Source organism: Rhyacophila brunnea, unplaced genomic scaffold, assembly GCF_057557595.1.
Source record: "Rhyacophila brunnea isolate RB1 unplaced genomic scaffold, BYU_Rbru_1.0 scaffold_17, whole genome shotgun sequence".
Taxonomy (NCBI): domain Eukaryota; kingdom Metazoa; phylum Arthropoda; class Insecta; order Trichoptera; family Rhyacophilidae; genus Rhyacophila; species Rhyacophila brunnea.
Window position 1 is genome coordinate 4197200 of NW_028232827.1, and position 26327 is coordinate 4223526.

At 33.7% G+C, this 26327-nt stretch overlaps 1 protein-coding gene across 1 annotated transcript in view; it reads left to right on the forward strand.

The window, feature by feature from the left end:
- The window catches only part of LOC147073578 (transmembrane protein 47), a 130895-nt gene extending 106938 nt beyond the window's left edge, over nucleotides 1–23957 (forward strand). Inside the window, exons 3-6 of the mRNA XM_085944843.1 lie at nucleotides 3004–3190; nucleotides 20047–20196; nucleotides 21579–21641; nucleotides 22390–23957. Of these exons, the coding sequence (XP_085800969.1) occupies nucleotides 3004–3190; nucleotides 20047–20196; nucleotides 21579–21641; nucleotides 22390–22565 (576 nt within the window). The 3' untranslated portion in view covers nucleotides 22566–23957. The remainder of the gene's footprint in view (nucleotides 1–3003; nucleotides 3191–20046; nucleotides 20197–21578; nucleotides 21642–22389) is intronic.
- Nucleotides 23958–26327: the final 2370 nt, after the last annotated feature.

Sequence of the window (26327 nt, forward strand, 5' to 3'; positions counted from 1 at the left end):
TTCAAGGTGTATCATTATCAATACCGTATCATTTCTTATCTTATCTTTCCAAAGATATCTTAAGTATACTATCGATATCAGTGGCGACGGGTGAATTTTGGAAGGATGATGTGGAGATCAGTTACAAAAAGTACCTTGTCAAATATACAAAATGTACTGCTCAGATGAGCTTATGTTTTTACACAAACAATAGAAAAAATGAGGGAACGTTGGTTCTAATTTATGCAATTTTGCCACGAGAACTACCCGCAAACTACCGATTGGACATTGCTGATGTAGATAATATACTCGTATTATAGTACCTACGTATATTGACTGTGTTGCTCAAGCCGGGCAATATACTAAATGATTGATAGTAAGTAGCGACTCGTGGAGATTGATGGCATTTAACTTTGACAGGCCTTTTATTTAATAATAACGAAAAAAACCAATATCACGAGTGGCTGGATTATAAATAGCAACACGGGCATATTAAGAAAGCTCTAATGTCTCTAATTACCCGAAAATCAATTCAATTTGATTACAGCGCCGGGCTAATTCCCGGTTCGCGTGCCGCGCTTTATTGCCCCACAAATAATACCTAATTCACAATAAATATTACCGTGATACGGTAACCTCTTATTCTAAAGCATTTTCTGTGTATTGTCCAAACTGAGATAGGATTATATTGCCCAAGATTGCGGGCAATATTGCTGTGGAGTTTAGTACATCCACAGAGCACGACGATAACGTTGGTTCAAAGCAAATCTTACACATTATTATTATACATAAAAAACGTTTATTATATCTGGAAAGTTTATTTTTCATTGCACTTGAATCCAAAATATCGGTGTGTGTACTTATGTACGCGCGTTAGAAGTTATACTTCTTTGGCGTAACAAAACAAAAACAAAACTTGTGATAAACTAGATTCTTTGACTAGTTCTTAATTATCTTGTTAAATTACACACTCAAGAAAAAGGACCGCTTATTGGAACGCCGTTGTTTTTATTTTTAAAGTACCAACTGTCTATCTGACGTTTAATCGTTTGTTTACGTAAGGAATTGCAAATGGCAGACAATAATAAATTCGCTACCTAGGCAACGGATCAATTCTAAACTATAATATTATACTGTATAGTCGTCACGATTGCAGTATCATACTGCGGCGTAAAGGTAGTGCGTTCAGCTGATAACCGAACAATCAGTGGTTCGAATCCAATCGAGTACGTTTGTTTTCGTGTGAAAAAATAAATTATGTGTTACATGTCACACGCCAAAAATGCACTGATCTGATTTCCCAAACGCGCCAAAAGAAATATAACTTCAAAAATGTAATTTTGTAATAATTATGATTTCCTTTCTCATCTGTTTAAATTATTGAGATAAGTCTGACGGATAAAGCTCCACGTGAGGTTACATAATATTATGCTTAGTTTAGAGCGGACATTAAAAACATATAGTAAGACGTAATCATATTTTCATTTGTGATTCATTGTGATCAACAGATATTAATTATATGGTTGACAATTTAAAATTCGTAGCCATTGGATCAAACTCAACTCCAGACAGGATAAGTACGCCTTATTTAATTAACATTGCCTGCAAGCTGGTCTGTGCATAAGCAATAATTATTATTCCGCAATATTTGTTGCCGTGTGGAGTACACTACCGAAATCCTTTGTGGAAAATGTTGCTTACGGTTTATTGATTCATTAAACCGGTGCGCTGTTTTAATCTCTTGATGGATTGTTATGCTTTCCTCGGTGTTGATTACTTTCGATTATAATATTGGGGTTAGATTGTGCCAGTTCCCGAATTTATTAAATAACTACTACTAATTACATACTATAGTTAAGGCTTACTATATTAGTAGTGTTTTTTTTGTATTATACTTTCCGATAATTTAAATGGCACTTAATCGTCGATGACGAATTCTTTTTAGAATATTCCTAGCATTGTTAGGTATCGAATTCTAGGAGAATCGCATTGGTTTGAAAATCAACGCGAAGAAAACCAACGTTTTGTGCAATAGCACCTGTCCTGATCCAGATTTTCCTCTGATTAGCGACGGCAAAACATCGAGAGTGTCGACAGCTTCAAATACGTGGGGGTACACATTACGGGAGATGGAATTTTGCAGAGAGAGCTCGCTATCCGAATGGGAATGGCTGGAGCAATATTCAACTCGATGCAGAGTGTCCCTGACTCACGTGTGTACTCGGTCAAAACCAAATGCCGCCTATTCGACGCTTGCATTCTGACGGTGCTACTTTACAGTAGCGAATATTGCCATCTTACGAAGGTTCAGAGCAACCGTATACTGAGCTTCGAGAATAGATGTTTGCGACGGATACTGGGTGGGCGGTGGCATGGTAACGAAGAAGTAAAGACGTAACGCATCAAGCGATGTTAGACCTGGCTCAGCCACGTACTGCGGATGCCAGGAGAACCTGGCTTGCCTATCCTTCAAGCCAACCGGATTCCTGCGTCCTGGAAGGCCGCTAAATACTATATATCGAGTGTTTACGGCAGAGCTACGGGATGCTGCTACGACCTGGATTCAGCAATACTCGCGAGCGACAGGGATTCTTGGAGGCGCCGCCGTTTGGTGTCCATATGCTCCAACTAAGGCGTGGATTTGGCCGAAGAAGAAGATACATTACTCGTTCTGTCACAATATAATTACGAAATTCAAGATTCGTTTAGTTGGGCATGGGTTATTTTGTGGTTTAAATAAATGAATAATAACATATGTACCTAAGTCGTTGCTTGACGAATTTGGAGACAACTTGCATCAAAAAATGAAAGCACCTTTCTATAGGAACGTCGTTGCTAGCTATCTTAGTTAATTAAACCGTTATACAGTATATTATAACGTAATTTGGTACTTGATTATTATGTGACATGATCGTAATGAAAATTTAAAAAATACAGACTTCACCTGTCGTTACAGTCTTGTTACTAATGTCATTTATGATTTAGGGCAAGTGCCTAATTGAATGTTTTGTTATCTGTTTGCAGGTGATCGCTCTGATATGCGGCATCCTGGTGATAGTCCTGATGGCGTTGGGGCTGGGCAGCGCGGACTGGCTGATGGCTGCCGGCTGGCGGCAGGGTCTCTTTGCGCACTGCATCGAGCCCTTCGCGCCCACGCCCCTGCCCTTCAACCTCAACGAGGAGCCGGGCTGTTATAGCTCCAGGGAAGTTGGTATGTTTGATCCTTCACATTACTATCTAACCATGGCTATTGTAGATTCTAACACTTATTTGACGTTAAGTAGTAGACCTTGAAATGATAATATCATACTGCTGCCTGGTACTGCCCCCTATTGGAACACATGTGGCGTGGTGTGGGAAAATTTGAGTTTTTATTTAATAATTGGTTGTTTAAATATGTAACTATTGTCGAACAAAAACTTCTTGTCTCCGTGTTAAAACTGTGAACTAACAAGCCCCCCCCCTATGCAGTTAATCGTACTTCCGTTTCAAATGAGGAACGCCTCTAAATTTATCATTTCATTTTACGCTTCCGTGATGTACGGATCTATCAATTTACGTAATTTGATGCTTTTATAATAAAAATGTAAGTATAGGTATAAAACGATCAGGAGTGATATTAAAATTATTATTAGTAAAATTTTGGTTTATTGCGTGAGTCGCATTTAAAAAGAGAGCTGATACATTATTTAAACACGTGTTGCCGCCATGACAGGTATGTCACTGAAGAGTCTTCCATGTGCGACTACAGCGACTTCCGGTTATCGACGAGATCTTGTTATCGGACAGTAGGAACCAACTGTTTTTCAGAGCGTATTACTAGACATCACTGGTTACATGAACACGTCATTCAATTTGTTTTGAAAATCTGATATTGAGTTTTGGGTAGACATAATTTCAAAATTGGAATACCCGACAAAATTCGCTTTGTGCTTTTAGTGCAAACTAGCAGGCTGGAATTACTCCCTATGGGATCAAATGTGGTGTGTGAGATTTGTTATTTGGTAATTGAAAATAAAATTGGTGTATTACTACGACGTGGTTGCATACGCTGCTGTAGTGCATTTGAATTTCTTTGAAGCGGCTCTACTCGTTATATCGCTAGTAGTTGCAAGTATTGCCGGCCACAGACGGACAGTTCTCGTAACAGGTTGAACATGCCAGTTAATAACCATACAGTTATCTTTGGTAGATAATCTGCTGCGCCCATAGACGGACACTTTTCGACCTTTCAGATGTGTGCCATGTTCAAACTGCCAGCGACCCCCCACTCCCGTGTTTTTGTAAAACTGTTGGAATTTCAACTAGCCGAAAGTTCTCGAGTGACATTAGATGTCGGTAACGTAAAGTAGAATATACCGCGCGATACAACTACGGCTGGTGTTGCTTGTTATAAAATACAAATTCATTTATTATTAAAAATATAATAATATTATGTACACGGAGATCGCAAATATTATATTTTATTTATTTTTACGAGAGTAAAACAAAGTAATAGTTATTTATGTAAACATATTATTTTATACAATATAATATAAATGTTAAAATTTTAGAGAGCATTATAAATATTAAGTTATTGTGAAAATATAAACTAATTTTATTTATTGTATGTAGTGAATATTACAAATTATTAATTTAAGACGTTCACAACATAAATTAATATACCTAATTGTGAATGACAATGTCGCTAAATCTAAATAAAATTTAAGTATATATTTTAATAATATCATAGTAATTAATTATTATACTGATGATTGATGTAAATATAATTTTGTGGCTTATTGTATATAAAATCAATACCTTTATAAATATTACCGTTTTCTTACTTAATTAATACTGTCCATTAAAGGGAATAATTTATTCAAAAGAAAAGATTATATTTTATATTTACACGAATGTGTATAATATTGTTTCGGTGAATCGATAAAATACACAATCCACTATCGAAATCATGATTTATTTTACCAACGTCATATGTGTGTATTTATGTCAATTTGTTTCTAATAAAAACAATTATAACCATAATAAATTCAAAGTTAAATTATTCGTGTATCATCGTTCAAGTATACCCTACCTAAAACTAATTTAAACAATACCCCTGTGTATTATCTCCGCGAACATAACCTCCATAGTTTTTGACACTTGCTCTGCCACGGACAATAACTGTACGTATATGGGCACGTCTGTTGACAGTTCGACAGATTTAAACGGGGTAGTTAAACTGATCTGTGGTGTGGCCACTAACGTACAGTTATTGAACAGTTATTGTCTGTGCCATGTTCAACCTGTTACGAGAACTGTCCGTCTGTGGCCGCCTTATGTGGCTCGATGATCTTCTTGTCTCCTAGCTATGTTGCTGATTGTATGCGCAATACGGTGGATTGTGTGTTGCGCGGTGTGTAGAGGGAGGACTGTGGGAAAGCCTGAAAAAAATAATTATCATAACCTTTTTTAAATACCATGTTCGACCCTAAGAAGATCATATGGACCTCACCTACGCGGAGTGGAGATTGTATCAACATATTTTTTTATGAGAAATGGATGTTAGCCATTTGATCAACCTATTGAGTTCATGTGAACACATTGATAAACATTATGTGAATTTTGACAGACCCGGGATTCGAACCCGGGACCCTCGACATTATAAGCCGACTCCGTAACTGCTCGGCCATTGTGGGGCCGTCAAAATATCCCAATTAGACAGAGAAAATACTTTTAAAATAATCTCAAGAGTTTCGAAGTTGTTTTAAAATTCATAGCAATTAGGTAATAAATAAAAATACGTTTTCAAAATGACACGCGACATTAGAGATTAAATTGTCATATAAACGTAGTAAAGCAAGTGAAAAAATATATAAAAAGTAGGTAAGTATTCTTTGTTTTTTTTGTTGTAATAATATAATGATTGGATAGTATGCAGATAAAATAAATAAGAAACGACATTAATTTAATTTAAAATGAGTAGATATCAAAATAATACGTTTTGAATGTGAAATGGTTACATATAAATGAGTGTTGCCATCTTTTCAAAGTGGAATTATAGTACAGAGCCTCCAAAATTATAGTATTTAGGGAAAAAATATAGTACGCGTTATCATTTCTGTTGAAAATGTATAGGTTTTTTGTTTCTCAGAAAAAAAAATTCTCTGTATTTGAGAAACTCCGAGACCCCTTTTTATTTAGGTACCTCTTCCGACCAAAAATGCTTAAAGAAGAATTCTAGAAATTTCATTTTTAACCAGTCAAGGGTTTTTTTTACGTTTTTCGAGAGTTCTTCGAGAGTTCTCCAAATCTTATTATATTGCGAATTTATAGTATTTATCGAACAAAAAAATATCGAAATTTTACTACTTTTTACAAATTTTTCCGATATTCAAAATTATAGTATTCTGGGCGTACTATAATATATACCTGTTTTATATCGTACATAGTACGCGGACCAAAATTATAGTACAAATACTATAATTATAGTACGGTTGGCAACACTGATATAAACATACTTATTATATCGGAAAATATCCCTTATGATTTTAATATATATTATTAAGATTAAATTTTCGTAAAATATATCTATCATCCATACCTTTATAGGTACGCCACTGTCAGATTATCTTACCGCTTATCGCACATTTATTATTTCGATGGATACTTGGTATGATTCGACGTCGTCGTGAGTAAGGTATTTGTTTTTTAATTTACTTATTTTAAATATATAATGGACGACATGAGTTGTTAATTCAGGACGTTCACAACATGAGATATTTATGATTTTGTGATAGGAAGTGGAACCGTACGCGTATCTTTAATAATTGTTGCGTTTGCGAATGCGACATGAATTTCACTTTTTTTTAACAATTTTGTACTGCGAACTTTTGTTATATTATGTAATATTATGTATATAAATGATTTCGTTTGATAAATCTTCGTCATTGTGCGTTGCTGAACCCAACAGTGTCGCATCGAATATAAAATTAAACCCCGTTTACACGTGCATGGATTTACTGCTGACAGTACATATTGTCGCGGCCATAACAAAAAATGTACACGTATTATCGTGCAAATTGCAAGATTGCATGCATGTATCAAAAAACTTCAGAATATTCTGAATTTTCACGGCAGTAGACAGTAGCGAACCTGCCGATAAAAAAACTAACTACACCGCGCAGAGATTCATTTTGAGGTTAACCGATTTTCACGACCTGTCTAATAGTACCATAAAATTACAACATACTTATACATAGCTTACTCTTGAATAATGAGATTGGCGAGACAGTCAGCACTTTTATGTGCAAACAGTTATTATCGCGATTGTTTAAAATATACACTATTGGTGCAAGTAAATCCATGCACGTGTACTTGCGCTGTTATTCTAGAAAATTATTATTATTCTTTTATTAATCTAATCAAGGTATAGGTCGCGGGAGCGCTAGGTAGAAGAAGGACATATTATTCTTCTAACTAAACTAACATCTAAATGAGTCGCCTACACTGCCACGAGAATCTGACATCATTCTCCCCCGCGAAACTATTCGCAATTTGAAAAAATCTGAAAAAAATAATCCCCGACCCTCCCTCTGTTGAAAAATTTTCCAGACAGAAAAACAAAATCTTCATACTGATATCTAACAACGAGTGTTCAATGTGCGCAATTTGTAATATCAGTCGATTCATGGAGCTGAACTGCAAAGAACTTGCTCCGAAATATTAATTGACTTTTAATATTATTATCCCCCATGCATTCGATTTTTCTTTTTATAGTATTATTTTTGGTCAATATAAATAGTTTAATAAAAAGTTTGCGTAATGTTTTCTTATTTGACAAATTTAAATGTATACGTACATAATTGTGAAACATATATTCATAAATAATATACTTGCAGTTTTACTGAATCATTTCGTTGCCCCCAGGAGTTCGCGACTCATGAGTTTGGGAAACACTTTATAACACCATCATAACATATTTCTCCCGCAATCTTGTAAAAAGTCAATTTTCACATAATGTTAACTCAATCCGCAAAAAAATACTGCGGCGCATTTTGTTTCAATGTTAATTAACCACATAATTAATGCATATATATTTATTCAGAGCCAATTCACTTTTTGTGTATGTTCATAAGAAATCTGAAATTTCTGATACCAAAAAGCCGAAAGCTCGAAAGAGGCTAAAAAATCTTAAATTAAGTTTTCTCTAAAGTATTCTTTTTGGACATTACGATACACTGGCTCACATGTACGGTTATATATAGGGAGCGGATTTATATGCAACAAAAAACATGATTATATGCATGCACATATGCCCATAAAATCATTGAAATATGCACTAAAACCAAAGAAATATGCAGTTAAAAATTGAAATTTTTATGGAAAAATATTGTAAATACTCAATTCACCCAATATTACCGGTAAAAATCAACAAATTACCAAAAAGCCGAAAGCTCGAAAGAGGCTAAAAAATCTTAAATTAAGTTTTCTCTAAAGTATTCTTTTTGGACATTACGATACACTGGCTCACATGTACGGTTATATATAGGGAGCGGATTTATATGCAACAAAAAACATGATTATATGCATGCACATATGCCCATAAAATCATTGAAATATGCACTAAAACCAAAGAAATATGCAGTTAAAAATTGAAATTTTTATGGAAAAATATTGTAAATACTCAATTCACCCAATATTACCGATAAAAATCAACAAATTAATAATCTTAAGCTACAATAACAAAAAAACACAAACAATCAATATAAAGTTATCAATTACAATTTTTAAAATAGTTTGTTTACAAGTAGGTACAAATAATTGAACAAGAAATGTAAAATTTTAATGTAAACTATGGAAAGTAAACACAACTTAAAAAAAAACAAAAACGACACACTTAACTATTCCTAAATACTATTTGTTGTTTTTTGTCCGTAATTTTTTCAATATTCTCTGGTATAAAATTTTACGCATAATCTGTCAGTATTTTGTTTATACGCGGAAAATGATCTCTCAACGTCCACAGAGGTGATATCGATAAAATTAAATAAAGATGCCCGAGTTGACTTCACTTTTTCTGATAAATTAATGAAATGCTCGGGGATGCCATTAAAAATGCAAGTGCATCTACCTGATTTAGTTATTTTTCGATAAAATTATAAATGCAAAAGCTCTAAAATATGCATTTATTAATGAAATATGCTCCAACGTCTCAAATATGCATTTATATGCACAATAAAATTTTATTTTTGGATTCTGCGTCTTTCGAAACGGATTTCTGTGCAACTCCCATAGCTGTGCATACACCCTAACGAAACATGCACTAGCATGTAAATCCGGGCTCTAGTTATATATTATATTTAAAACGTTTATATATTAAATAATCCATATTTTGGAAGGGTGGTCCCTTTTATTGAAAGTATTTTTTGGCGCCAAGAGAGGTGCTGTTAAAACATAGAACTTATTGTAACAATTACAACTAACTTATTGTAAAAATTATAATACTTCGATGCAAATATATGAAAAACTACCCTCGATAGTGGCCGATACCAGTGTATAGTGTATAGAATAGAATAGATGCGCAGGTTTTAAAGTGGATATAGATAATTTGGCTAAGATAAAAAGTCACATTTAGCATGTAGACAGACATTGATATGCGAGCACATAAGTCTAAAAAGGTTCTCGATTCCTTCAGTAATTATTTTTATTAGTTGATTTTCTGAAACGGACTCATAGTCTAATTGTAATCATTTATTTCAATATCAATTCTACGTCACAAATTTAATATCTATGTCCTTATTGTATTATTACTTTAGTTGTATTTCTCGAACGTCATCATCAAAGATATAAGATATATTATAGACATTTATAACAATGGTAGAGATTATGAAAATATTTCTTATATATTTCAGTTATAATGACGAACCTTGCATTTAAATTCCATTGTGAGACCAACGAACAACTAGCGTGAGGTGCTATCCAAGATTTAACAATGGATGGTGATTGTGATAAATCGAAGTTCTGTGCTGCTGAGGAAACGAATCGTGGACTTGACTTTCGCTTTGAGAAAGACAGATTGACAACTTTCACACAGTCAGAAAGAAAATTTCCGTTCAACGTAGAAAGAGCAGCTAAGAAAGGCATGTTCTTCAGCTTGAACAACACTGTAATATGCTATTTCTGTTACTACACTTGTACGGAATGGGAGAACGGGAAAGATCTATTGACACAGCACATGGTACAATCTGCAGACTGTCCATTACTGATGAGGTTGCCCGTCGGAAACGTCCCTGTGGATTCGTCGGTCAATAATTACCACCCGGTTCAGAAACCAAAGTTTCCGTTTTTCTCCGACGAACGCGTCAGGGCGAATAGCTTTGCGCAATGGCCGCTAGATGCGTACCAATCACCTACGCAGATGGCCGACGCAGGCTTCTTCTTCAGGGGATACGCTGACAAGGTAATTTGCTTCCAGTGCGGGGGATCACTGCAACACTGGAACAAACAAAATCCGTGGGAGGAACACGCCAAGTGTTTCGGAAGGCAATGCCAATACGTGTTGACGATTAAGGGAGAGGAGTACATTAATTATTTGCGAGTGAAAGACGGCGAGGAAAATACAGGAGAGCTAGATGATCCGTCCGTGTCGCTGAATGTCGATTTGAAGTGTGCGCTGTGTAAGGACGCCGAGAGAACCATTTGTGCCATACCTTGCGGCCATGTGGTGTTTTGCTACAAATGTGGGTCTACCGCCAAAAAGTGTGCGATTTGCAATCAGGATATAGACGCAATCGTTCGATTAGTATATTAATCGAGTCAAATTAGGATTTTATCCGGAAATAAATCCCCCAAAGGGTAGACTTTGCATATATGTATAGTTCTGGTGCCCAATAATAACATACCGAATATCATCACTCGTAGCTGATGCTGTGCTACGGCTGCCATCTTAGAAAATGGCGGACGATTTTCAGTTTTTCAAGTAATATCTCGAGCCAAAATCCGAGGACCATAAATCGTCCGATTATCGTAATGTCTTCCGATGATCGTAAATTTTTGTGTTATTTATATGTAGACTTCCATAAAATAATATATCAGTGAAAACAACACAAATTTTACGCTTTCTTTTATGAATTTCATAAATACGAATAAAAAAGAATGATAATTCTCCCATTTTCTAATGTGTAAATAATTAACAAATTAATCATTAAAAACAATTACAGATTTTTTTTTCAAACCGAAAGATTGCGTATTAAGGGGGATGCTTATACTATCAGAGGCGAAAAGAGGCACCTAACGGAAAAATACGAAGCTTGCAATTTGAGATTTTTTTTGATAATTTACAATTTCAACTGTAGTAATTAATAAATATGTATCTGAAAACACTAAAAAGATTTTTTATTTTTTTTTAAATTTAAAGATAAACTGGCAATTGTAAAAAAATGTAATAAAATGTGAATTCGTTGCAGGGTCAAATCTTATTATTACATTATATTTTATGGCCATATTTATTATTAAAATTTAGTTTATTAAGTTTTAGATTTTATGTGGTGTAGATTTTTGACTAATTCATCGTTTTAATATTTTTTATATATATTTTAAAAAACATCGATTTTTATAAAAATATAAATGTGTATAACTTGAAATCCTTTTTATTAATATCAACTCGAGCTTCAATATTGTGACCATGCCTAAAATAAAATTTGATATAAATAAAAAGGATTTCACGTTATACACATTTATATTTTTATAAAAATTTATGTTTTTTAAAATATATATAAAAAATATTAAAACGATGAATTAGTCAAAAATCTACACCACATAAAATCTAAAACTTATTAAACTAAATTTTAATGATAATTATGACCATAAAATATAATGCAATAATAAGATTTGACCCTGAAACGAATTCACATGTTTTTACAATTGTAAGTTTATCTTTAAGTTTAAAAAAAAATAAAAAATCTTTTTAATGTTTTCGGATACATATTTATTAAATAATACAGTTGAAATTGTAAATTATCAAAAAAAAACTCAAATTGCAAGCTTCGTATATTTCCGCTAGGTTCTCTGCTGGCATGCGTCTCCCCCTTAAGGGGGATGCTTATACATACAGAGCCACCTAGCGGGAAAATACGAAGCTTGCAATTTGAGTCAAAGATAAACTTACAATAATTGTAAAAAAATGTTATGTAATGTAAATTTGTCACAGGACCACATCGTATTATTACAGTAAATTTTATGGTCATATTTATTATTCAAATTTAGATTATTAAGTTTTCAATTTTTTCTCATACAGATTTTTGACTAATTCATGGTTTTAATATTTTTTATATTTATTTTAAAAAAAAATGTGTACAAAAATAAAAAATAAAACAAAAATATAAATGTGTATAACTTGAAATCCTTTATATAAAATTGAAATAATCTGGACAGAATACATGTACCCATATAATTCTAATACATATATTATTGTCTTACGAATAAAAAAAATAATAATGAAGTACACATTTTTGATTTTTTATGCCCAATAAAAATTATATAAAGTTGTTTTACTTACTTACAAAAGGGTTAACTGTCAAACCAAGCTATTGATGGTCTTATTGAATCTGATTGGAATAATACTTACCTACTGTCTACAAACAGTACCTACAACATACTTCACGATGAAAATATTACACAGATGTCATTTGGTCGCAATGCTATATTGCCATAATATATTTCCGGTACGACACATACTTCACGATGAAAATATTACACAGATGTCATTTGGTCGCAATGCTATATTGCCATAATATATTTCCGGTACGACAGCTTAAGGTGATAATGTGGACGACCAACTGCATACTGCATGTCACCCAGTGGCGAAGGTGGAGGTAGGGTGAGGAGATCAGACATAAATAGTGCACACTAAACTTTGTCGATCAAACTTATTTGTTTTCATTGAACTAATATAACGAATTGCAGATGGTGCTGGTTAGTTTTTAAAGTTCAATTATTTATTTATTTATTTAAGAAAACAAAACATTGTGGACATAACAAATCTAAATTCAACACCTTCACAACATGAGATTTACATTTTCACAAATATTACCCTCACAAGCACAAGAGAGATGAAGAGGATATATAAAAAAAACATAAATTAAACCCTGCGTAAACTAAGCCATAACAGATAATAAAAAAATATTCGTCTATCTATGAAATATCAAAAATTATGCCATTAAATCTTACATAATTTTACATATTTTATAGTTTGTCTACCATGGTTTGTTTTAGGCAGTGGTTAATTGAATTTTAAAAACTAACCAACACCATCTGCAATTTGTACTCTTAATTCAATGAAAAGTATGAATGACAAAGTTTAGTATGCACCATTTATGTCAGATCCCCACAGCCTTCCTCCACTATAATAGTTTGGTTTAGGCAAGGTTTAATTGAATTTTAAAAACTAACCAGCACCGTCTGCAATTTGTATTCTAAATTCAACGAAAATAAATAAGTATGGCTGACAAAGTTTAGTGTGAACTATTTATGTCAGATCTCCACAGCCTACCCCCACCCTTCGCCACTGATGTAACTAAGGGATCAGCCACAGATTATTTAGATGACTTGCAGTTTGGATAAATGATGTTACTGTGTACTTATTGCCTTTTTTTCTCAATAGTCATATAACCTTTTCATGATAAATATCCCTTATTGTAAAATCATTATTAGTCTATTATTTAATTTATTTTTATCAATACAACATGCAATGAGGCGAACTAACAGTAGTGTAGTAGTAGCAATGAAACGATCACAAAAACACCCATGCTTTTAGAATATCTTGTGAAGTCAACGGGAATTGACTAGGGAGCACCCGGATGAGAAGCTAATTTATGTAATGCTGCAGACTACTCCACTGTGGGTGTGGTCGGGAAAATTTCATATTGTAGTTGGTGTAAGACAGCGGTGGCGAACTTGTGGCATGTGGACGACGTCTAGCAAGCAAGAGAATTATTGTAGAACCTCTACTGGGACGACGGTTGAATAAAAATCAGAAAGTCTTCCTTCCAATACATATATATTGTATGTACATTTATCGTGATTTAACTCCAGTCTTGAGACATCCAATATGCACTTTGATAATTACTAATATAAACACGATAATTATTTCATCATAAACCATATCTAGCTTGCACAAGTAATTATTGTTTTCCAGTGAAAAAAAAATACAAATGGCATATAAAAATTTCTACATAAATGTTTGTTTACATCTGACTCAGAATATCGAGTTGTTAAAGTTTCTGATGTGACAATTTTGTCAAGAATACAATGACTTTATAAATAATTGCGTTAGTTATTTTAAAAATGTGTGGTATGGAGAGGTGCATGCTGGGCTGGGCATAACATATGAGGACACAATAATTTGAATTATTGGATAAAAGAACAAACGAGGTAATGAAATGTAAAAGAGAAAGGAAATCTTAAATGGAAATGAACTGAACACTGCTCGAAGATAATACAGTCATTGGTCAAATTTAATATAGTCAGTCATTCAGTGGTAGGTCTACCTAAGAGCTAGAAACTCTCAGGAAATTAGGCCTAGAGGACTGAGTAGTTATGCTCTACAGAAGTATGTGACAACGCAACAGACAGGGCCGAGAGGAGTGAAATAATTAGCTTTATAGATTCAAGTTGATGATGAAAAATAAAAGATAATATGAAAATATTGTTGTAATAGTTAACGCCCACGATGGTCGAGCGGCCAACGCATCGGCTTATAATGTTGTGGGTCCCAGATTCGAATCCTGGGTCTAGCAAATACAAATATTGTTTTTTAATGTGTGTTTGGAGTCAGAGTATAGGACCTAATAGATTGAGCAAGTGGCTAACATCCATTTCTTGTAAAAATAAAAACTATTAATACAAACCTAAGGCCCATATATCGTCACTGTTCTGGCAGAAAACACTAATTCGAAAAAATGACATATTGATTTAGTTATACCAAAATGTTCCTTATTTCAAACTCTACCGTCTGGAAAAACACACTAATTTTTATAAAATATACATTTACTTAAAAACAGTTTTGTGCAAACGCACTAAATGAAAAATTGCGAAATGTTGCCTGGAAATAACAACTAATTGAGTTAGTGTTTTCTGCCAGAACCATTTTTGCTTTTTACCTTATACCGGCAAGCGACTTAGTGTCTATAGTCTCTAAAACAAATATGATCTGAGAGATTGACAGAGCCTGATTAGCAATTATAAATGTTGTTTTTTATCATCACCGTCCTTTTATTTATTAATTTATTGTTTTATAATCAAAATCGACAACAAGCCAAGCCACTGATGTATAAAATACATTAAAAATACTTTTTTACATGTAGTCCAGGTGCGTTACCTAACAACCCATATACATAATCAGAGAGACATACTTTCTTCTGTGATTTGTCTACTTGAGATGATAGTATACACGAAAAGTCATGGTACCAGATCGGGAAGTGGTCGTGACTCCCAATCCTCACCTCCGTAACTTGGTACTTGATGAGAATCCCGCGCGTACACTGGATTCGTCGGAATCATATAACGTTTGTTTTGCAATCTGTCTAACTGAGACGACAGTATACACGAAAAGATATAGCACCATGCCAAGGAGTCGACGTGGTTCTCACTTCTCACATCCTCGATGGGCACCGCAAGCGCGCTTCTGATTCACCTACACAATATGATATACCTACATGGTCTATTTTGTAATTCGTCTACCTAAGACGATAGCAAGTAATACACGAAAAGTCACGGTAGCAGCATCGGAAGTAGTCGTGAATCCAACTCCTCACTACTTAACTTGGAACTACAATTACACTGTGTGAGCATCTTAGTTTCGTATGTATATGAGAGACGCAGTATGACTTTGTATATTATTTAACGCTGGCCATTGTTTTCAAGAATATAAGCATGGTGCCATTGTATCCAGCCAGTGTATTGGTTACTTTGGTGTTAGCATCATTCTTCTTCTTCATAGTAGGAACCTCATGGCCGAAGGTCGTGACTCGTATGGGCTCCACCCCTCTGTATACCCAACTTCGTGTTCGAATTAACTACGAATCCAATATGTGCTTCTACTAACAAAGCTCACGTGACTCTTCTAAGATTTTTTTTTCAATTTTTTTTTTAACATATTGTGGACATTACAAATTATAAGTTTAAGACGTTCACAGCATGACATTTAGAAACAGAGATATATATAACAGTATTACATAAAAAAGAGATAGATCAGTAGATAAATTAGATAGGTACAAGGAAGTGCACCGGATGAGTTAAGCAGACCCTATTTTAAGAACAGCGTTCATCTAAACTCATTCTCACGTAGGTGGAATATATCAACACCCGAAGCAATTTCATTGAACATAGTTATCGCCCTCCCAATTGGCATTACCAGGTTGGTTCTGCACCTTGGGAGAATAAACAACTGATGGTCTCTATTTCTAAGATAGTTATCAGGGACACACAGGTCAACACTACCCAGAATGGCAGAGAACATGAAAGACGCAATTGTTTAATTTGTGATATATCTACCCGAGGCAATAGGAAACCAGGGGAGTCATGTTTCTAGTCGTAGAAGTGGTCATGCCTTTCACGAATCACCACCTAACTTGACTACATGCACATGGTTAATTTTCTATTAAGCCACTGCTGAAACACTTTTTCGTAATAATTACGAGAGATGCAATTTATTTTATGATTCGTCTGCAAGAGCCATATGTAGTAACTCAATTGATATTTTCTGGGACAACAAGGTTTCTGTAGGTGGGATGTATATAGTTGATGAAATTGTTCGCAAAGTGAAGCTGGGCTGAAAAACTTTTGACCGTCTGAATAATGTCCCGTGCCTTAAGCGCAAAATGTTAAGCCAGTGTGTGCTTCCCGTAATCACAAGTGCGTGTGAAACATGGACCCAAAGTTAATGAGAGACCCAGAAACTTATAGTAGCACAGTGTGGTATAGAGAGGTGCATGCTGGGCATAACGCGAAATGACAAAAAGCGGAATGATTGTATAAGAAAACAGACAAGGGTTTGTGATGTAATAGTGTTCTCTAAAAACCACAAATGGAAATGGGCTGGATACATAGTTCGAAAAAGGGACAACCGATGGACAATTGTAGTCATCCAGTGGTACCCAAGAGGTACAAAACGTCCGCAAAATAGACCTAGAGGCCGCTAGATCGATGAAATGGTTAAGTACTACGGAATTACGTGGCAACGCAATTCACAGAACCGAGAGAAGTGGAATCAGCTTGGAGAGGGCTTCATCCAGCAGTGCATTGATTCAGACTGATGAAGATGACTCTAACGATGCTACTTTTCCACCAATGATAGTTACTCTGAAATTCCCTCTATTAATATGTCTTCTACTTGTCATTATTTACACATGTACCTACTTATAATCTCTACGCTCGATAAGAATATACTATGCAGTATGTATCTATCTCATTTTTATGTATAAAAATACCTAGATAATTTTTTGTACTAAAATTTTACCCTAAAACTATGATAATGGCTTTAGATTATTCTGGATTTTTCTCCTGGCAGAAAACACTAAATAACACTTAGTGTAATCAGTACCGCTGAAAAAGACAAAATGTGTTCTGGCAAAAAACACTAATTCGTTTTTTTATACACAAATAAGAAAATAAACATAAAAAACAAAATTTTACTTTATTTTTTACTTTAACCTTCTAAATAAATAAACATTCTTTATTTTAAAGTCATCCTTTTTACGATTACTTAATAAACTCCCATGATAGACCATTTTAAACATTTTAACAACTTCAAAGTCAAATTACTCAAAACTAGTATTCTCCAGTTAGTGTGTTCTGCCAGAACAGAGACGATATGATCTTCTTAGGATCGGTCACGGTCAAAAAAAAAATTATGAAAATTAAATAATAATTAAAAATGAAATATGAAATTAAAGTTTTACCCTAAATATTAAAATTCTACAATTCTTCTAAGAAGTGCCGAAATTTAGAGCAGGACTGCAGCATAAGGAAACATTCATCATCATTTATGGCACTACAACCCCTGGCTGGTCTTGGCCTCCTTTAAATACTTCCTCCATCCTGAACTATCGAGCGCCAACACTCTCCGGTTGCTTTGACTGGGCATTCTTATATCTCCTGTGGCGCATTCCAGCCATCTCGGCCGTTCCGGTGTCCTCTTGCCCTCGAGGGTTGCGTACATAGCTCGTCTTGCTGATATATCCTCCGGCATTCTATGCACATGGCCGATCCAGCGCAGTCTCTGCATTCAATAAGAAAAAAACAATACAAAAATCACATTAACATAATCTAACCAAACTCCGAATCACCCATAGATAAATTTCACGAATTAATAACTTTCTTAGGTGAAATTTCAGAAATAAAAGGTAATCTGTTAAAACAATACGATTTAAATGTCACCTTGGAACTCTTGAAAAATAGTAAATATTTTATAATCCACTTTGGAGAAGTGGTGTCTGTTTGTTATTGTGTGGAACTTGTCCAGCAGTTTATATGGGTCAGACAGGCAGAGGTTTTATTACTATTGAGCTCATATATTATTTATGAAAAGGTATAATGGATTCACAATTTATCAAGCACTATAGAGAGTGGTCATAGTGTTGATCCAATACCTGTGCATTTATATATTCTATATTATTATTAACACTACAACAGCCCTTGAGGCCCAATGAAAGTAACGTAGTGAAACAGTGTAGTTAGTAATAGAATTAAAACAATCACAAACACCAGTCTTTGAGAAAATCACATAAATATATTATGACCTCACCAGGTTGAACCTGGAACCCCTGGGTGAAAGGCCAGCGCCTTACGCTGAGGGTCATTGATTTAACCTCACAGAGCAAGTTGAAATAATACAATACATTGCAAGAAAGTCTAAAGATGATCTAATTAATGTAGGTTTTAATACCCAAAGTTGTAGAAGTAAATCCTTTTAATGAAATAAATAAAAATAAATATAAATGTAAATGCATCTACACCACTGTTGTGTGAAAGAAAGAATGTAGACTGCGAAAATTATAACTTGAAGTGTCATGGCCGCCGTGTTGTGGCATTTCGATATATTATGAAAGGATTGCCAGTATTATGAGACTATTTCCACCATACTTTGGTTCAGAATGTGAATATCGAATACAATACCAGACGACAATATTTTTCCAATCTGTCGGGATATTTTTAGTTATATGGTAACACTGAAATGTCAAAGAATATCTACCTGTCATTGCATCGACTTTATTGATAGGGGCCAGTGAGCTCATTTTGTTTTTTTTCTTCGTAGGTTATAACATGACTTATAATCCTGCTGCGACCACTTTTCAACATTTTTTGCATTATTAACACGTTTAGGCACATTACACAAACTTGCATCACGCACAAATATCGAACGTCAAATGATTGCAGGGCGAGGGGAACGAAGAGGAAGGGGCTAGGGAGGATGGTAGTTCTCGAAACAGCCACGTTATACTTGCCGCAGTCTAGATACGCTCTCTTATTCTGTCATAAATTGGGAGTTACAAGTGTACAGTTTTAGGCTTTGAAAATTAGTTATCTTATTATGATTATGAGCCATGATTTATTCTGGATCGGAACCGTTTCCTCGTGTCAAGCCTATCAGGTATCATTATTGCGAGGGGTGCAAGACTAGTCGATGCGCTCTCCAAAGACGTAGACATTTTCGGTGACGTGCTATGTATTTTGTATTCAAAATTTTATTTTTCTGCATAAAATTGTATGTTTTCTGTTTTCAAAATTTTATTTTTCAGTATAAAATTGTACTTTTTATTTGTATTTTTTTTTATTGTTATTATTATTATATATTATATTCTCTTCTTCTCTCTTGTGAGGGTAATATTTGTTATGATGTAAATCTCATCTTGTGAACTTATTGAATTTAGATTTGCTATGTCCACAATGTTTTGTTTTCTTAAATAAATAAATAAATTATAATCAGAGTATTGAACTATGTAAGATTGTCCCAGGACACCCGGTGTAGACTGAGTGCCCCGCCCCGCCATTTTCGGTATATTAACAAGATTATTTTAATTTTTTTAGGGTACATCCGTGGTGCCGCCGCGTTATGCATCGTGACGCTCATTGCTGACATCATCGGCGTGCTGCTCACTGCGCTGGGGTTGCGCGCCACTGATCACCATGCCAAATACAAGTTCTACCGACTTGCCGTTCTCGCCATGGCATTAGCATGTGAGTGAATTTCTATATAGGAACTAGAATACCAGATGCATATATATTTTGCCCCTTACTATTTATTGGAAAGTAGATTGTATTGTCGACATGCCAGTGGAATGTAGATCATACGCTACTGTATTATTCTACCGCAACAGCGAATTGACTGTCGAAATTAAATATATTTTGTTAGGAGATGAAATAAGGAACCGGAGAGTAGGTTTGTTTGACTCCAATAATAAGAAGATTGATGCGTGAATGAAATGAACCCTGGTTTTATTATCTCCTTCCAAATAAATATCAATTTAATTATTACAGGTAAGTTTACAGATTATAATTTAGCAGAATTAAAGCACGTGTGTGCGTTATGAGAAATTGCGAAGTCGATCGGGCGGAGTGGAACGATAACCTTACGGTTAAATCTTTGATGACTGACTGACCATATTGTTTTCATGTACTGGGTGTTTTTATAGTGATTCGATACAATAGAAAATGCTGTTATCGGTACTTGAATATTTGATAATCATGCTTTGTTGTGTAATGCATAGCTTGTTTGTAAATTATAAATAATTGATTTTAATTTTAGACAATTAAGCACTTTTTAATTATTAGGCACGATTGATTTTCATATAAACAATTTTGTGCATATCATGTTGTTTTGTAAATTATAAATAATTGATTGATATAATTATTGAATTATTTTGCTAAATTAGCTTTCTGTTAAAAATTGATTGATTCACATAAATCGCTTGTTCTGCTGTTTCACAATATTATGTTACAAGGTACTTGTAATTATAAATTAAGTCATGCAGATTGTAGGGTATTGACCCCTACATATATTTTAATTTCAGGACGCGGAAATTGATTAAAAAAATATCCGCTGATATCCACCATTTAAAGTTATAACGTAATCTCGTTTTATAATGACGTGATGATGATTATTAATTTTATTCAATATCGTAGGAGCTGTAGGTAATAAGCCGGTAAATCTATCATTATGTGTCTATCATCATTCGGATGCAATTTTTAATGACTAATAAAATTGTTTGCTTGTGACACAAACTGACACTTTCGGTTGTTACTTTTCCTTGAATGATCTTAATGAATTAGTTGTAAAGCTGAAATGACAGTGACTGTCAAGATTGCTTAATATGCCACATAAACTTTGAATGACATTTAGTCATATGGCGGCATCTCAAAACCACAAGACTTCCATCATGATTCATGAATTAATATGCTCAGAGGAATTATATTGCACAGAAAGGATGTCTCAAGTTTCTAGACTCATGCTCATAATGAGAGCTTCAACTATTAAAAAAAAATCTAATTTATTCTTATATATTATATATACACCCCATTAAATTATGTACACTAATTTATTTTATGTATTTTTTTTCCAGTGATTGCCATCTTGATCGCCTTGGTTATCTATCCTGTGTGCTTCGCCGCTGAGTTAAATCTTGGTAAGGTCTACTATTAGACGTCTCTAGAGCGTAAACATGATAATCAGAATAATAGCCGGCTCATTTGTGAGGCAAAAATCGCTTGTTGTTTATTTAATGTGTACGATACAGAGTAAAAATCCAACGGGTTGGTAGAACTGTCTGATTGCAAACTTTTTGAAAGCGGAAAAATTGATTTTGTTGATCAGTATTACCCTCAGATTTGAGAAGTTCTACCTTTTCAACTGACATGGAGGCACTTCAAAGACTAGCATCCTGCCATTCAGCGTGATATCAGGCATGTCCTACGCGGAGAAATCGGAATTGAGTTGTGAGAATATAAAAAGCGTGTACATTTAGTTGTAATATATTATGGAAGCATTAACCATTCCTATTTTTTTATTTTCGTAACCAGCTTAGTCGAAAGCCAACTTTCAAATTAACCATGAGGAAGCCCTAGTGACCGTTTCATATTACTTGATGCGTATCGGATCATTTATTGCTTGCTACAGGAGTGAGAGAAAGAGACGATATGAATCCTCGAGCTTTAAACTGAGGCGTAATTTCTCGTTACCGTTTCGTAGTTAGGCTCTTTGCATAATTTAATCAAGTATTATTGTTTAATTTGTAACACATCAGGAACAATGAGAGGTTTTAGATTACAGCCTACTTGAAGTTGGACATATCTGCCTTATATTATAAGAAAGCAGGAGACGCTATCGAGTTTGTCAGGAATACAATATCAATGCTTTCGTTTATGGTGTTCCAGGCAACCGCACAGTGTGGGAGTTCGGCTGGGCATACGGCGTAGGCTGGGGCGCGGCCATCTTCCTGTTCGGCGCCGTCATCCTGCTGATGTGCGACAAGGAGAGCGAGGAGATCTACTACAAGGAGCGCAAGGTGGAGAGGGAGCCTCCCGGGGGCGCCGGCGGAGGGGGGGCCTAGGGCCGAAGCCGCCTGCCCGACCTCGTGCCCTAGAGCGCCCCCATGCCCGACGCACGCCCACCGCTCCAGCTCTATCGTTGTTTTCTTCGTTCGCCGCCATCTTGGCCACTCCGCCATTTTTTCTTCTCATTCCTTCACTCTCATCTACTATCGACTGCGGTCAACGCATTTCGTTCATTTTATTCTCTCTATCGTCATCTCTTCATATTCATCTTGGTTTGATTCGCATAGTTACAAAAGTTGTGTACTCCAATTCTTGAAATATCAATTGCCCATCACAAAAATACAGTTCAACTTTGTTAATTTGAAATATAAGTTACTGATGACAATTCGAAATAAATTTGAATTATGAATCACAAAAAATAAATAAAGTCTAATTCATTTCATGAATAATAATATTGTAATGTGATGAAATGTGGAGTTATCAATTTTTGAAACTGTTTAACTTATCTGTGTTTATGTCATTATCTTCTGTCACTCGGTTCTTTTTTATTTTTACCATTACAAAATATTTTTTATTTGACGATACGAATATTAATTGAAATCATAGATCTATTACACTACGGATAGATATCATGTAGTACTGACAAAGATGAGTGTAATTTAAACAATTGTTCTATCATTACACACGTTATATTGTATTGTTCGGGTCATGTTTGTCCACATTGATATGAACATGAACATTTCACTCTGAAAAATTTATGAATCGAGTTTGTATCAATAATGACAGTGAGTCAAATTTGGGTTTGTATATTATTCTTTACGAACTCATTTTTGTCAAAATTGTCGCTTTATGGATTTCTATGTAAATTGCGATAACATCGTACATACTGCAATTAGCAATGTAAATCATTTGTTATTTTTGAAAATCAACGTGTACACTATGAATGATTATGTATACCAGTTCTACATCAACGGCTGTACTGTTTGTATCAGTAGATGTAATAGATCTATGCTTGAAGTGCATATTTCCAAATTCCAGTCTACTCACTTGGATGAGCCAAATTTAACCTCAATGTGAGAAAGTTTTGAGACGTTAAAAAAGAATATATGATAATCTGAATAACACTAAAGAATTGGAAATATTGGCTCCGCTGTTTTATGGAATGAGTTTTTTTTCTACTGTGCCGCTTATTTATTTTATTGCTTACCGTATTGATTCGAACTGACTCATTACTTGACCAATATTTTTTACACCTTGTATTTAGGTATGAAAAATTACGAATTATGTACCTACCCAAATGGAATTAAGTACTTTTGCGCTTCGTACAGAATCTGATGCTAAATGTCGTCGGTTTAATACGGTATTTTATATTTGAGCAGCTTTTTATGAATATGTATTGTAAAAAATAATTATTGTAACGACCAATAATTTTTCGTAAATTTTAATACAAAAAAAAAAATATTGATAATATTACGATATTTATAGTTTATTCAAAAAATGATATGCCTATTGTTTTAATTAGATATTATTTTGCATTTTTTTTTAATAATTCATTGTCGTAGTTTAGTTACTTTCTATCCTGACTGTATTTCTCTCTTGCTGTCATATTTTTTTCTCTATGATTTTTTGTATATTGAGTTTTAGTGTAAATAAAATCATCCATTTCATTGTCACATTGTCATTCTCATATTGTCACGATCCAAAGCAGTTTTTAAATTATTTCTAAGTTCATTATTATTTCATTACGATAATAATTTAAATTTAGTTATTATATATTTTTACAGTTATTCTTACGATAGGTTATTTTTTTAATATTAATTTACATCCTTTATTCCTATTGAGGTTTATTATTTTTTATTTTTATAGTGTATGTTGTATTGTATCTAAATTGACGGAATAACTCGCGCTTGATTGGTTCACGCAATTTGAATCTATAAAACTATAAATTTTTTGAAACAATACTTATTTAAAGCCTAACGCTTAACAATGCCTTCGTAATCATATCGGTTCAATAAATTTCGCAAATATTGACCATAGACAATAATTCGTAACACAGATTATATACCATAAATTTTTAAATTGACATTCTGATATAATATTATTCTATACAAATAATTCACTACTAAAAATCTTCCTTTTATTTCGATGAGAACAATTTTATTAAATAAATTTGCGATTGTTTTTTTCTTTTTGTACTGAATTGGTGAATCAATCAAACGGAGACCACAATTTTCTAGAGTAGAAAAAAATAACTACTTAAAATGAAAAAATTAAAATATTTTAAACGACATATTAATAAATAATTAATATTGCCATGTTTGATGTGTACTCGGTGTTTAGAGCAGCTGAATATTAAAAAAAAAAAGTATATTACAATCAATTTAAATCTTTCGCAGAAGCATAATATATATTATATTATTATAAATATATTATATTAATAATAAATTTTATATGGGGAGGCACATACAATGTGCTAATTAAAAGTTTTAATTATCGTTTCACTTTTTTTAATACCCGTTTTTATTTAATTCACAGACACAACACGTAACTTTGTTGGAGAAATTATTTCGATGTTTGAAACTTTTTATAAAACGGTGTTGAAGATCGATTCAATAGGTACATTGACATATAGTTTAATAAAAAAGTAATAGGGAGAATTAATCGTACCACATTAAATGTTAAATAAAATTTTATGCATGAAAAAGGATTCTATTCTAAAAGTTATAATTATTTTATTCCTAACGTTGAATTACATTCCATCTTGTGTATAGAATGTTTTAGTTATTTTTCTAACAACATATCTAATTTGAATGTTTTGACCTGACTTTTTTTTACCACTAAATCATTTATAGAAATGTCGAAAACAGTTGTGTAGAATTTACTTTGAAATAGATTTACTCAATGTGGTTAGCTATTCACATTAATCCTTTTAATCCCCAGCTCCTAATTTCAATAAAAATAGCCGGATGGCTGCCAATGACGTCTTAAGACGTGAACTTTTCCGTGAACGGATCGCCGCTTATACAAAAATGAAACGGGATTTTACTAACGTAAATCAATTATTTTAAACATACAAATATGTTGAACACACAACGACATATATTGGGAATGTCGTCACATACTCAGAATTGAAACAGAATTCGTTTTTACTACTTGAATTAAAAAAAAATATTTTTGCAATAAAATTCGCGGCGTGCAAGGTACCGCCATACATACACCTACCGTCAGTAAAAAGGTTAAAACCATTCGACTGGATATAGACAATGATGTAGTAGCTATATATTCTATATTGAATGATAACAAGAATTCTCTATGGCTCCTTCAACAAAGTTATATGTCGTGTTTTTAACAATATTCTGTTAAATATCCAAATCATTTATAATTTGAAATATTGCCGCCTGTTCTGTTTTGATTTGCATCGCACATTCCTTCATCCCCTCCCAATGGTTATTTTATTTCTCGCAAACATTTATTCAAAGAGTGAGAACAAACTCGGTCAGTACAAGCACTATTTCAAATATTAATTTCATTAAGTGTTACCTACTTTTGAAGTTTTCACAAAAATTGATTGTTTTATTATTGTAAAGGTGACACTTGAATAAATAAATAGGTAAATTTTTTACCTATCCATTCTTTAATATTTTATACAAAAAATAATTCAAACGATTTAATTTGTCTGTTATTCTAGTCATTAATTTAGTAGTCAATTTCAGTCGCATGATTGTTAAATTTTCACTATTATTAAATTATTTGTAGACGACATTGCAAATGTAATAAATGTGACTCATTTTGTTTCTCTCATATCGGTCATCTCATTT